Genomic DNA, 15,268 nt, shown 5'->3' with positions numbered 1-15,268 from the left:
AAGCTAGACCCTTAATGATACTCTCAGCAGCCTATATAATGGAACAAGTTTACATAAATTAGGCCACAGTGCTGCAGCAATAACAGACATGCCAGTAGACTATCTGTTTGTATGAGAACACTTTACCTAATTAGAAGAGCCGGAGGGTTGATTCGCTCTCAAATATACATGTTATTTGATACGATTCTTTTCCGTGGATTCTCTGGAGCGCACAGGATATATCCCAATACCCTTACGTCCAGCCTCGATAGTTGCAGGCAGCAGTCCACGTCAAATGCCTATGATTCAAACTTTTCTTTCACAAAGCCTGATGGCAAAGGACAAGCTAGACGATTAAATGCTCAGCCTGTGATGTCGCTCGCGACGCCAATGCATTGCAGAGGTTTGTAAGGCGAAGAGATCAGCCGGAGAGGAGATTTCCTTTTGGACGCCTCACGTATGAAGGAACTAAATCCCTGAAACATCTGTAGCTAGTAGCCACGTCCAACATTCCCCCAGTTGAACTCCGATTAGCTGTGTGAAAGACACGCACTCTCCTCCCATCAAGCCAACCCTGAAGGGTATCCTCTCGCCCTTAGCTGAACATTCAAATAAGTCTGAAAGAATTCCGTCCCAGGTGAGTTCACCAAAGGTGGCATTTCTCGTCTCTTTCCCAACCAAAGCCTCCTTGTCTTCCATCTTACTTAGCCCCTCTTGATGGAGACTCAGGGTGTATGCCTTGTTAAGTGACAGGGAGTTAAATATACATTCACACTGTCTTGAGCAGCTCGTTAAGGTGACAGAGCAGCTTTAAATCTAGCCGGTCAACACGAAGCCCATTCGCCCTCCGATCAGGCATGATAACTAGTTTTGGGGGCGTGTGGAATTATCAGTTTGCCGGGTTCACTGGGGAATTTTCACATTATTCATTTACAAACTCATCTATGTAATAGGTATTGCCACTCCTGATTTGAGAGAAGTCGCCTTGGCTCAATCTTTGAAAAAACACGAGATATACCTGTAAAATTATCTCATAACATAACAATAACAAGGCCATACTTTTGGTCTTAGCCGTTCTCTTGGCTTTACAAAAAATATTATCTCTGGACAAAAGGTGCAAGCAATTCTGTCTCATTGAGAGGTAGATTAAAAAAGGTTATATCATCATCAACATGATCAGTTTGGGGCCCCGTACGTACGACTTTCAGAAACCAACTGCTGATGGTGCAACACATACCCTCTTTCTATCAAAGAGTAACAACACATCATAGGAATATTGCATATAAATGAACCATTACACAGTGCAATATTATAGCTGAGGAAACATTATAGACATTTTACACCGTGTAGCTAAACTGTTCAACATCCAGCCATTCGTTTCCAATGCTTTTACCCAGCTCTGGTTTTTATCCACTGAATAGCACCAGATGGAAGTTTTCTGTGGAAATATTTTATTTGCACAGCACATCCTCTTCGCTCTATGTACAATGCAGTCCAATATAGCTGTAATGAGACAGATAATTGAGGATATTTTTTTATTCAATGGCTAGTTAATTGGTTGCCACCAGTGTCTCAGCAAAGGTTAAACTTAAAGTTGCATGTCACCAATTACAATTCCAGCTGGCTTTGTTCATCTGGAAATATTTATGGCAAAAAGTCAATGTTTGGGCGACAAATGACAGGGCAGACGTGAACGCTTTGCAGATCATGCCTGGAAGAGGCTCGCGTTGCGTTCTCTCCAAAGAATTTCATCCGACTTTGCCATGCAAAAACACTCCTTGTTTGAGAGTAGAATCAATGTGTGCATAATGAAAACTCCTATTGACAGCACTCATATCCTTTTCTCCCCCCGTAGCAGAAAAGAGGATGTGGACAGGAGAGGAAGGAATGCATTTAACATCCTCTCAGTCAGTCTAGCAGAAAACAAAGCTCACCGTCTCACTGTTAACACTGGAGATTAGGTCAAGTTTTTACCCCTCTGAGCTTCTCTCCTGTAAATGACGAGTTCTGATGTGAAACAAGCAACATGTCAAAGCGAGTTGAAAGATGTAGGCATTTTTCTGCCATGTCCCAATGACAGGCTGCTGAATATTTGGGCCATTAGGGGCTTATTAGTGAATAAATGACCAGATGGTTCAGTGATGCACAGAGATGGACAGAACTGGATGCTACTAATCAGCTGTGTCTGTAGCTCGGTGTCAAATCAAGTGACATGGTAACCCATGGCAACCGAATAAAAGTTAATATTAGCAAGTCAATTTGAGGTCTGGGTGCTTTAAACAGACTTCCAAAATGGCCATCCAGTGATCTCTTGGAAAGAAGGGAATGTCTGCTTATTCTAAGGAACAAATAGGATTTCAAGCGCTTCCGTGTGTTGTTGTTTTTTTCATCACCTTCCCCACTTGTACAATACATGATTTATGTGTTTTATTTTATGTGATCGTTGACACTTATATTTTCAATTTGTCTGTTCAATCCCGAGGAAAATGTAAATGCCCCGTTGTCATGGGACTTTTGAATATGCTCTCCTAGCAACCTTTTTGTTAAAATGAACGTATTGCTTATTGTTAAGAAACGTTGCCGCTATTTCATATAAATGGTAGGTTATGTCCTAGTCAATATAGTCCAATCAGGTTTGAATGTGTGGAATTAGATTTTTAAAAGAACAGCATATGTACAATACTAGTTTAAAAAATATATACATTTTATTAGAGGCTTAGTGTTGAGACTTTGTAAGTAAAGGTTTATCTTCACAGAATGTCGGGCGATCAGTATGTGACATACACGTTTTCTGCCACAGCTGCAATGTCAAGTTATTTTGGCTCAGATTTAATACAGTAAAAAATCGTCCCATAATATCGCATGTGAAATAGATAATCACGTGTTTTCATTGTCATGTTTTTAGGCATTATCGGCTGATACTGTATACATTTATCTGCCACACCCCTGTTTTATAATATATCCAAAGTAGTAAACATTCACAGTGTGGCCGTTTTATACAGAATACTGATCTGTATCCACAATGCAATGGGCCCTTCAGTTCATTTGAGTGGGAGTGTACAGTAGTGAAACATATACAGTATATAGTAGTAATGCTCGAATGTTGTTTCTTCTGGAGAATCTGACATTCATATGTTAGACATACGGTGGGATGCCCCTTACAAGAGCTTCACTTTTGTAATTGTCAATATATTTGATTCAATTTCTACTTTTGAGGTGCTTTGATTCGGTTTGATTCCGAGATGCTTCTTTACAGGAAGTAGCCTTCAAATTCCCAACCAGCCGTGTTTGTGCATCAATCTAATTGGGTTGATCTGTGACAGAAAGGGGTTGTATTGCAGCCAACACAATGGATGGTGTGCTGTGTTGGAGTTGCATATGAATGTGGAGGTAAACACCCGGGGTCTCTTTAATTGTATGGTTTGTGAGGGTTTGCTCCAGACCTACAACTGACACAAACAGGCAGCTTGTTTAATGGATGAGAAGAGCCGCGTGGAGACAGTCTGTCACTTCTGATTGGTAGAGGCCTGTTCTACAGAATAATTGATCACTTGTCTCCTAATACCCCACCATTTAACATGTGTTCTCATCGTCATTAGGTCTAAATGGATAGTCTATCAATTAGAGATCTAGTTTAGATATGGCATAGAGGTAGATTTGCAATTAGTTGCTCATTTGGCTTTTTGTAATGGAGAAAATACATTTCTAACAGGGTTAGTACACAACAATGATATTGTGCATTTTACGGAACACGTTTTTCTTCCTAACAACAGAGAAAACGTGATTAAAATGAATAGCTAATCATTTTTTCCTCGCTGATATCTTAACAGTAATAGGCTATGATGAGATTATGATAAATCAGGCATTGTGTGTAGAGAGTGCACTTTGACTTATTGATGTAACTGTGATATTTCCCAATAAACAACCGTATTTGAATAATTTATGCACGTATATTGTATCGTCGTCCATTATACCTTTGAACAGCAGCGTAGGCACTGAAACATAAATATTGGGAGCATTATGTAGGGTGGAAACAGTGGGATTCCATGTTATTATCCCACCCCCATTACATTGAATGGAGCACATTGTTATTATTTGTCATCATATGCTAATTACACATCATTAATGTTAGACCTTAATGGCCCCAAGAGTGGGTAATAGGCTGTAAAGCTGAGTTTGTTGCTTGCAGGGAATCCGAGTCTGGGGGAAAGAACACATGCTAATGAAGCCGAGACCTTTTATCTTAGCAGATTAAAAGGGAAAAGATCACAACCCTCAAAATAAGCGTTTTGACATCTGTAATTGGAAGAGACAACAAGCTTTTGTTCCATTATAGGGTGGAGGAGGCATCAGGCCGGGTGTATAAATCTCTCTAGCGAGAGCTAGTGCTCCCTCAGTGCCTTCAGTCAGTTAGCCAAATGAAATCTCACTGCTGCTTTCATGCTTTTAGCTGCACTTAGACAGAAGATGGAGTGAGCCCTAGCTCCTCGACTGATTCCAAAGTACCCAGGAGTCTGTGATCTGGCTGCATGCATGTGTGCTTTCGGTAGCTTAGCGATGTCAAATAAATGGATGCCCTTGTATGCTGATTCTGAACAGTGACCCCCGCCAATTATAAGGGGGAATTGTCACGACCTGTCTCGTCTCAGACCACTCTCGCTTCTAGTTTACTATACAAAACCACTCATGTTTCCTAAAGGAGACAATGCCATTGCTTATTCTTTGCTATAATAACTAAGTATTCCTTACTACAATGGAATTAAGTGAAACAATGGGAGTGCATTGAATATTACTTACTGAGGCCCTGAGCATGTTGGCTCTGGAAGAGTGAGTGAGAGTGCGCATCTGGCCTCCTCCGAAAGGCCTGGCTCAGAGCTGGGAGGAACAGGGAAGTGACAGCTGGTCCAGCATGGCTCCATGTTTGACCCACAGCACTGTGTGTCCTCCTGGATGGCCAGCGGCGCTCTGTACCCCCACGACACGGATGCCATCCCAACACCTGGCGGGAGGTAGCCCTCCTTGGAGCCTAGGGTCAAGCTGTCCCCACTCTGGGTTATGGGTGAAGGGGTAGGGGGACCATGGTATTAGGTCTCTGACCCCCCCCCCAGCCTCTAGATCCTCAGTGCCCCAACAGGCTCAGAGACCAGGGGGCCTGTTGACCGTCCATTTGCTTTCTCTCGTCACCTGCTCAGAGGTCCTGCTACCACAGGCAGCTCTGCTGTCATCCAGAGGTAAGGTGACCCACACCTATCCATACTGTTCGTCACCTGGCTATTTACCTGGCTTGATTTCTCCCAAACTAATGAACTGTACTCGATATACAGTATAGTGTGTGTTATAATGTAATACAATAGGACTGTAATGTTGATTGTATACTAATACAATTGGGTGGAGTTGTGTATTTATATACAGTGCAAAAACCAATCCCAAAGTAAGCATGATATCCTTGTACAGCCATTGTTTAAGTATTTGTTTAAGTATGGCAGCGCAGTTGGCTATAGAGTGAAATCCTCATTGTTAGTTTAATAGCAATTTATTTCAATGCATGAAATCTTATGACTTGGAAAGTCTCCACCATTTCACTCTCCGTGTCTGTTTCATGAATATTTTATGTAAGGAGGTAGGAGATGTTGATCAGGGAAAATGGAATGGAATTTGTCTCCATTATGCATGCTTATCATAATCGCAGCAACATTACACAGTAACGGAGTAGCAGCGGCAATAAGTCTCCCGGATGACAATGGGGAAAGAAGGCACTCTTCCGTTGTAAATCTCAGCCACACTGCCACATCGTTTCTGTGAACATCATTGGGTTATTGTATGCACTGCAGATGCTACCGCGCAAGAAAGGAAATTACAGGGGAAATGATGGTGCTAAAATGTCAGTTTGTTTAATTATTGCTAGTTATCACATTTACCTCCTCTTTGACTTCAACATGTATGTAATAAGAGTGTTCCTGAGTGCCTGGGAGAAATGTGAAAGGTCAGATGTCACTTTTAATATGACTAGTGCGCCTCTAATGAAACGCTGTTGCAATATATGTTGAATACGAATGCATTAATTTCTTAAATGTCTTTCACATTTCCGGGCGCCTCAGCCATTTTTAACAGGGATAATTTGACAGCAGCCCACAGCCTGGCTCTGACAGCTCCGAGGAGCTGGGGCTCAGCACCTGCGTCCACCCAAGCATTAAACCTCAGATCCTGAACCCTCCTCACAAATGAACTGTCAGATCATTACGGCGCGTGATGCAATATAATCTGTCTCAGAATTAGCATTGGCCGGTCCACACAGGCTTCTCTCCCATCTCTCCCTCCTCGAACCAGCCCAGCTCAGAAGGCGCCGTTTTGAATATGCATCTCGACTGCATTTCCACGAGGGACCCACAGGGAGTACAAGCGGAGAGCAGCTTTCGGCATTAGCATGTCAAGAGAGAAGGGTCCTTTTGGTTTTTGGGTCCCACTGCAGATGCTCTGCCCCACTTGTTCATTACAATTGCATTTCATCAGCTTGATGATGTCCACATGTCAATTGAGTGTGAGGATTTTGCACACAAAGGAGCCTCTGGGAAAAGGACTTCATCGGCTAATCAGCTGATTATCATACCTCAAATGGGCTGCAGAGCTCAGTTCCAAACGCCAGTCAGAGAGGAGAGGTAGAGTAGACGGGCACCGGATGGCCCCAGATAGACAGGCTGCTGCAGGCTGATTAGACTAGCTCCTTTACGAGCACACATAGAGGAATGCAAAGTGGGCAAATGAAATTCAGCACCAGCAGGACAAATAAAAGAGAACAACGAAAGCATTTGTGGTTGTAACCCTGAGGTGTAGATTGATTTACTCACCGTTTCAGTGATGCATGGAGTAAATGTGGCTTTCCACCAATTCGGTGCCCTTTGAGAAGTGTGACTTGGTCAAGAAAATACTTTCAATTTCGAAATTCTGTCATGAAGAGCAGATGTACAACTTTATAAAAAAAATCCTGTTTTCCCATCTCAAAAAAAATGTGGACGATAGTAAGTGCCAAATAAAGTAACAGGGTTGACCATAACAGGGCTGACCATAACAGGGTTGACCGTAACAGGATTGACAATGTCTTCGTAAATCCCCTTGTGACAGGGGGAATGGAAGCTTGTTGTGTACAACAAGGAGTGGCAATTAATTTCAAAAAATGTGTTAAAACATTTCAAGTCTCTATGGGCAACAGGGTTGGCGTGTTATGCTTGACCCTCACATTTTTACCACCAGAAAATGGCAAAAAAGAGTAGAATTAGTTCACCTGCTCTTACCCTATGATTTGACTAGTAGATGTTTTATGTTTCTTTAGAAAATAAATCTTTACCGTATTCAAAAAAGGGTTCAGTTCACGTAACGGGGTTGATCTTAAAATGAGGGAGACAGATGTAAACTAATCACTAGTCACAGGAAATAGATCATCTTCAGAAATAGTTAGTCAAAGCAACAAAATAACTTGGGCTTTACAACGATGGTGAAAATCTTGGATTTAAATCTTCCTAGAAGTGACGCAGGGTTGACAAAGGGACATGGCATAATGCTTCATTTGGGCACCTTACCAATCCTTTATTCCTATAAAACAATTTAATTTATTGAATGATTTGGGTATTCAACAACTAATTCACGACTTCGGTTCAATTACTTGAATTCCACGTTTGTTTGTTTTTCTGTGAGCCCAACGTGACGTTTCTCTTGAGAGAAATCAAATCATTCACGAGAGAAATTAAGTCAAGAACTATGTGGGACGCTGGGCTGAAGTAGTTGTAGTATTCATTAAGCAAATATATTCAAATATTCAATCTAGTTTAGTGCAGAAATGTGGTAATTAACTACAATGACCATACTCCATTGCACCTGTTTTTTTCCAGCTCAGACAGAGACCGATCAGAGAGGAAGAGGCGAAGCGAGAGGTTTCATTCTCGCCAGATTGTGTCAAAAAAGAAGCCCAATGCGTTTCTATGAGTTTATTTTGGACCTAAGCTTTCGCCTGCCTTTCTGCCTTTGGTACAACGACTCCCATTGTTAGGGCGGAGACATGAGGATCTCATCATTATACAGATCTTTGGACGGATACACTTGTACGCCTTCTACGTTAGGTTAGATACAAACAGACTGCATGAGAGAGGAATGTACACAACACAACGACGAGAGGGATAGAGACAGTTTGTGAAAGTATGCCTTATCTACTTTGAGGAGCTAGTAGAATGATTTTGTCAAACAGCTTTGCAGCATTCGTCAGACAACTCTGTAGCATACTAGGATGACTGAAGACAGTACAGTATGGAGGACATAAATAACGTTAGATGGTCTGGCTGGCTGCTAATGTCTGAGCAGAGATGAGGTGATGACCTTAAGGAAAGAAAAATAATAAAGTCATATACACAACTGAAATATTGTATTATTTCTTAGTCATGTCCTCTTTTTCTATTGATGTCTACCGTTTGTGGACCTGACAGAGACAATGGAATATTTTCAATGTTTTTGCATTTGAATGTTCACTACTGTTGGCTTTGGAATTTCCATTAAAAAAACTTCAAAATTATTGTAACATTAAATGCATTATCAAAAATCGATAACCGTGCAATTTTTTTTAAATAATCGAACCGACCTCAAAAAACACTAATTGCTCGCCACTAAAAGCGACAATATCTGTAAACCATATTCTTTCTTTCCAAGCCGTTGACTGTCATATTTACCATGTAACAGGCAATAGATTATAATGAAAACCTTTTCATTACTGTGCTCAATAAATAATGTTGCATGATCGCATTGTTCATTGTTTAGCTATTTATTGTGTTTAGTCAAGGCTCTATTGAGGCTTTTGATGTGTAATAAATTCATGTATATTGCACATATGGTATGTTTTTTTATTTTTTTATTCCGAATCTCATTGTGTGGCTCATAATCCATCATACATCTTCCCCATTGCATGTGCTCAAAGGGCACATCTCTCTGTTCTCATCCCCTTTTGTTTGAATGGAGATAGCCTAGCCAGGCAGCCACACACACTGGAAGTCACAAGTGACCGGAAAGCCCAATTATAAAGTCTGCAATCTGCATTGTTCTTGGAGCAAAAAAGAATCAATGTGCTGAAGGCATATCCCCATCACAAGACCTAATGATGTCTTTCTGGACCACAGCCTTGCACACTGCATAGTAATCTTCTGCTAATTAAGTTTATAATGCTCAGGCAGGCCTCCGCATCAGCACTATTCCAGGGAGGACAGTGAAGTTATTTATTTATCTCGCTGTGCTCTATTGTTACTGCTATTATAATTAAAGCAAAATTATTCAAATAGAAGAAGGATTTATTGGAATTAGTGTTGACTGTAAGCATGAGCCAGGGTTGTATTTTCAATCATGAGGCCAAATGAATTCAAATTGAATGCACCCCATATATCAGTCAGGAAAAGTGTTGCTCTCCTACTTAGCTTTCTCAGAAGCTCTTGGTGAATTGTAAAGCCCTGTTGAGAGTCATCAAAGTAAAGCAACGGGAGTGGTACTGTATCCACATGGCTCTGCAGCGCCCAGGTTGCCGGATCAATAACAGCAGCCATATTCTCTATGTAATGCCTTTGTGCTCCATTCACTCATGTGGCCATATTAAAATAGTTCAATAAGCTGGATTCATTGCTGCAGTCAGTGGAACCATAGTAAACAAGAGCGGGAGTATATGCAGGCAGTCACTTGGACAGACAAGGTGTCTGTGGGACACAGGCTCAGAGGAACTAGAGGACAAATACTCCAGCTCAGCTCACCTCAAACAGATCAGTATTGTGTCCCTGGCTTACAGAAGAGGCAGCCCTTGGGCTACTTTGTGTGACTACTCCATGATGGAGACAAGCGGACTGAAAGATACAAGTATCTGTTTCTCAAAGGAACACTGCAAAATGCTCTGCCAAGACACTGGTCAGATACACTACATCACCAAATGTATGTGGACACCCCTTCAAATTAGTGGATTTGGCTATTGCCGTTGCTGACAGGTGTATAAATTCGAGCCCACAGCCATGCAATCTCCACAGATAAACATTGGCAGTAGAATGGCCTTACTGAAGAATGCCATCATAGGATGCCACCTTTCCAACAAGTCAGTTCAAATTTCTGCCCTGCTAGAGCTACCCCGGTCAACTGTACGTGCCGTTATTGTGAAGTGGAAATGTCTAGGAGCAACAACGGCTCAGTCGCAGAGTGGTAGGCCACACAAGCTCACAGAATGGGACCACCAAGTGCTGTAGCGCGTAAAAATCATCTGTCCTCAGTTGCAACACTCACTACCGAGTTCCAAACTGCCTCTGGAAGCAACATCAGCACAATATGGCCGAGCAGCCGCACACAAGCCTAAAATCACCATATGCAATGCCAAGCGTCAGCTGGAGTGGTGTAAAGCTCGCCACCATTGGACACTGGAGCAGTGGAAACACGTTATCTGGAGTGATGAATCACCCTTCACCATCTGGCAGTCCAATGGATGAATCTGGGTTTGGCGAATGCCAGGAGAATGCTACCTTCCCCAATGCATAGTTCCAACTGTAAAGTTTGGTGGAGGAAGAATACTAGTCCGGGGCTGTTTTTCATGGTTCAGGCTTGGCCCCTTAAGATTTCCCTTCACTGGAACTAAAGTTACAGCATACAATGACATTCTAGACGATTCTGTGCTTCCAACTTTGTGGCAACAGTTTGGGGAAGGCCTTTTCCTGTTTTGAAAGTGACAATGCCCCTGTGCACAAATTGAGGTCCATACAGAAATGGTTTGTCAAGATGGGTGTGGAAGAACTTGACTGGCCTACACAGAGCCCTGACCTCAACCCCATCGAACACCTTTGGGATGAATTGGAACACCGACTGCGAGCCAGGCCCGATCGACCAACATCCATGCCCGACCTCACTAATGCTCTTGTGGCTGAATGGAAGCAAGTCCCCGCAGCAATGTTTCAACATCTTATGGAAAGTCTTCCCAGAAGAGTGGAGGCTGGGATCAACTCCATATTAATGCCCATGATTTTGGGAAGAGATGTTCGACGAGCAGGTGTCCACAGACTTTTGGTCATGTAGTGTACTTATTATAAGCTACAATGGTATTTGTCAATCTGAATCTATCTGATCTGTGTCCCACATGCAGTATTTGCAAATGTGAATACCATACATTACCTTTTATTATCTTAGGTTCCAAAGGTTAATTTCACCACAAGTTATCAGTCATTTAATTTAAGAATGTGGATCTTCAAACTTTCCTTTTTTAAAGGGGTAGTAACTTTTGGTCTTTGTCTTTTCTCAGGGAGGTTAGTAGCTTTCCACCTCTCCTGGCAGACCGTTAACTGACAAGCTTCTAGCATTTGGCAAGATGTTATCCCACAGCCCAACTCATCTCCAGCCCTGACAGCCCAACGCACCTGCCAAAGGAACTTCTTCATACCTCCACTATATTGCTGTGAGTGAGCAGCGCTCAAAGCTAAGGTAACTGTTTCATGCCCCTCACAATGGAAGATTTCTTTGTGTTCACATATAGTTCCCTTTTTTCCTTGATTAGACAGAGGGAGTTTAGGTCTAGGAGACTTTCATGGCTAATGAGACAATGGATAGGGTTTTTAAAAATGTATTTTCCATTTCAGGTCTCCATTTGTCTGTGTGCCGAGCAGACGCACTGTTGGAATTCGAGGAAGAAAATACATTTGATCAATGTCATATTATCCCGGTTTAGTAATCACATAATGGAATTTGGCTAAACTTATTGAGGAGAATAGAGTCCTTATGGAGTGTTGCCTCTCAATTGCAAGGTGCTGGTATTAGCCTTAAGAACTCGTATGGCTCTCTGTCTCCGATGGAGTGATGCAATTGGACACAGCTGAAGAGGTAGATGAGAAGAATTTAATTTGCTCTCCTTTCTACCTCGCTGCCTACAGACGTGAGGCCTTTTCTCTAATGCAGCCATGACCATGATAGATAAGCCTGCATAAGTCTACAAAGCCCGCTTCAATGCAAGTGAGATTAGTACATGGTCTCCCTCTGTGGACCCCCTCGGCACTAAGGGTGACCCTGGCCTTGGTGACAGGACAGCTAGCCACGCTGGCCTCAGGGAAAGCAAGACACTTCAACACGCTAGCATGTTCCATAATTAGCCATAATGGCGTCTGACTACAGGACAGGTTAATGAAACCTTGCCTAGATGAAGGAACTAGGGGCTTATGGGTAGAGAAAACAGCAGGGCTCTGCTAAGAGCCCGATGATAGCAATTTGCAGAGTGAGTTATTTCCCATAACCTCGACGCAGCGAGTACTTTGAGCGTGTTGTGCTCTTAAATAGGGTATAGTGTTCCATTTCACAACCATTAATATGCATGGAACGGCTAATGAGGCTGAACCAACTAAGATAATAAGATTCTGGTGCTGCAGCACCACACACTGCATTAATACTGTGTGACTTTGTGTTGAGGCATTTGTCTCCAGATGCCGTTGGACATGGGCAAAAATGGGACTCTAAAGAAATCTGTTCATTGGAACATGGATACAGTAATTTTGATATGCATTTTACAGTAATTGCACCATTAAAATGCTTGAGGAAAGACGTATTTCATCCACTGAGCATTAGTTTAGGTTTTTCCTGGGGTATTACGATACATAACTAGTTAGTCTTTTTATGTTTTCATTTGTGCTCTACACTCATAATTGTGTACAGTCAAATAGGATACTGAAATAACCGATTTATTGTAGTGTTGTACTATTAATTGGTATTTTATATACATGAAGACTAATCACAAATGGCTGATCTATCAAAAACAGTTCCGAGGTGTATACATGGGTTTGTGTTTGCCTTCATCTTGAGGAGAGACGATCATAGTAAACACTCCACATCTTCATCTGGCCAACTCTACATAAAGTATTGGCGATTATAAGCACTAATGTATTGTTATGAACTAATTGTTACGTGTGTTTTAATTGCAAATGCTTTCAGGTTTGCATTTGTTACCGAAGGATAGGAACGAAGTGAGCAGGGTCCACACGCGTATGTAAAAGAAAAGCATCATTGATTTCTCACATTTCATCTCTCATCGAAGTAGAACAAGTGGGGAGTGAGGTTCTAGAGGTCGCGCACCAAAGGACTGTCAAGTTGTTGGATGTCATTAAACGTTACTATAAATATAAGTAAGCGTAGCATGATTTCTGCCAGGAAACTGGTCCTCTCCCTGTCAGCAATTTTTTCCGCATTGAGAAGGGGGTGCGTTACGTTGTCTCCTCTCAGTAAATAATGTGTCCTCATTCAGTCACTGTGAGGAGAAAGAGCATTTGACTACAATGGGCTATTATTGGCTATCATGGGGATGAAACAGACTCTCAGGAGAGACTGGGAGACTTTGGGAGCTGGAAATGGCTGCTGTTCATCACATCATGTTGTAGACAGGGTTTTCCTCTTAAGAAACGTTAGGTTCCTCATGATAACTTACACTTAAACCTCTCAGATTGCACAGCGCTGTTTCACTATTGCTTAAATAAGAATGACATCACAATGTTTAGATACTGGACCCCTAACCCCCTTCCCCAAATGGATGAATCCCTCTCCCTGACTGGACCCCTTCATGCTCTTCCTCCCTGTTATGGACACTCACCCTGGGCCTGAACGGACCCCTTCTATAGAGCCTCCCACCTTGACTGAACCCCTCCCCCCCCCCCTCCCCTGTTATACAGTATGTACCCTCACCCCTCCCTCCCGCTGGATGGATCCCTCTCTCCCCCTCCCCCGTAGCCTGGACCCCTCTCTCCCCCTGCCTTCCTCCAGAATGAACCCCTCTCTCCACCTAGCCTGGACTCCTCTCCCCCTTACCCCCCCACCTTTCTCCAGAATGGACCCCTCTCTCCCCCCTCCATCCCTCTGACTGGACTCCCTCTCTCTACCCCCTCCCCTTCTAGACTGGATCACTCTTTCTCCCCTCTCTCCCCCTATTCCTTCTTTCAGAATGGACCCTTCTCCCCCTCCCCTTCTAGACTTGACCCCCTTCTCTCCCCCCTCCCCTTCTAGACTCGATCCCCCCCTCCACCCCTTAGCCTGGACCCCTCTCTCTCTCCTGAATGGACCCCTCTCCCCCTCCCCTTCTAGACTTGACCCCCCTCCCTTCCCCCCTCCCTCCAGAATGGACACCTCTCTCCCCCTTTCTCCTCTAGAATGGACCCTGCTGTCCCCCTCACTCCTCTAGAATGGACCCCTCTCTCACCCTCCCTCTCCCTGGCTGGACCCCTCTCTCCTGTGCGGGGCCTGGCTGTCAGGCCCTCTCCTGTGAGTGCGGCTGCTGTGATTTCCTCTGGGCCATCAGGTGGGCTGCAGCTAACTAGCCAAGCCTGAGACAGGGTGACCTCAAGCCTCAACATGATGGGTCTGAATCAACAATGTGTTCGCCTAAACAGGGAGGGAGAGACCAAACAACTTAGAGGGCTGCCAGCAAGTAAACCAACGCCCCTGCATCTCAAAGTTGTTTATGTACCTGAGGAAATACTACAAGTAAGCATTGCATTCTTCTCCCAATCGTTTTAGTAACTGGTCATTTCCATCTTGGATTTCAAAACGCTGTTGTTTTGCGTGTGTTTATCACATGGGTTTTGTCGCAGTGGTGCTTCACAGTAGGTGTATTGTAAATCAAACGGCTGTTGCTTGAACTGTCGTTATAGCGATCATTAACACTTGTGGTACCATCAGTGGATGGCAGGTACTTCATTACCGGATGCTTTGCTGTGTTTCAGAGGCCCTGATGTATTTTTCTCTTTCAGAACAATTTCTAGTGTATGCAAAATCCATATTAGCCTGTCTGATTACAGGAAGCTCAGCTTTAATGAGTTCTTTCAGTGGCACGCTTTCAGATGGAACTCATTAAGGCTAATCATACTGTAGTATGAGTTTTAAGGAGGAATTTATACCCAGGCTTGGTCTTTCTAATTGATTTTACCCGGCCAAAAGGAACATTTAAGTGGGTCAGATTGGATTGCTCTAATAAACAAATGTCACTCTTCCAGTCAGTAAGACACATCCAGTTAATTGGACAGAGAGAAATAACTATTAAGCAACATTTCGGAATTAAGCACTTTATCATATCCCTTTGTTTTTACAAATCACAGCCTCTATTGTGTAATGTGCACATGGGGTAGTTAGCATTTTGAAGTGCTAATCAGATTTGATGAGGGCGTTACTGAAGAGCTTGAGTCTTGCCGCAATCCCTCTGTTCTCTCCCGGGCCCTCCTTTTCTCAAAATGTTTCAAACTTTTTCTCCTCCACAATTCCCTGGAGCTGG

The 15,268-nt window shown here is 43.0% G+C and overlaps 1 protein-coding gene across 1 annotated transcript in view; it reads right to left on the bottom strand.

Annotated features, from left to right (window-relative positions):
* Positions 1 to 14,354, bottom strand: part of LOC139385715 (uncharacterized protein DKFZp434B061-like) — a 43,667-nt gene extending 29,313 nt beyond the window's left edge. Inside the window, exon 1 of the mRNA XM_071130999.1 lies at positions 14,201 to 14,354. Within this exon, the coding sequence (XP_070987100.1) occupies positions 14,201 to 14,354 (154 nt within the window). The remainder of the gene's footprint in view (positions 1 to 14,200) is intronic.
* Between the last annotated feature and the right edge of the window lie 914 nt (positions 14,355 to 15,268).

The sequence above is a fragment of the Oncorhynchus clarkii genome, chromosome 3 (genome assembly GCF_045791955.1).
Source record: "Oncorhynchus clarkii lewisi isolate Uvic-CL-2024 chromosome 3, UVic_Ocla_1.0, whole genome shotgun sequence".
Taxonomy (NCBI): Eukaryota; Metazoa; Chordata; class Actinopteri; order Salmoniformes; family Salmonidae; genus Oncorhynchus; species Oncorhynchus clarkii.
This window is presented reverse-complemented; position numbering and strand designations above follow the sequence as displayed.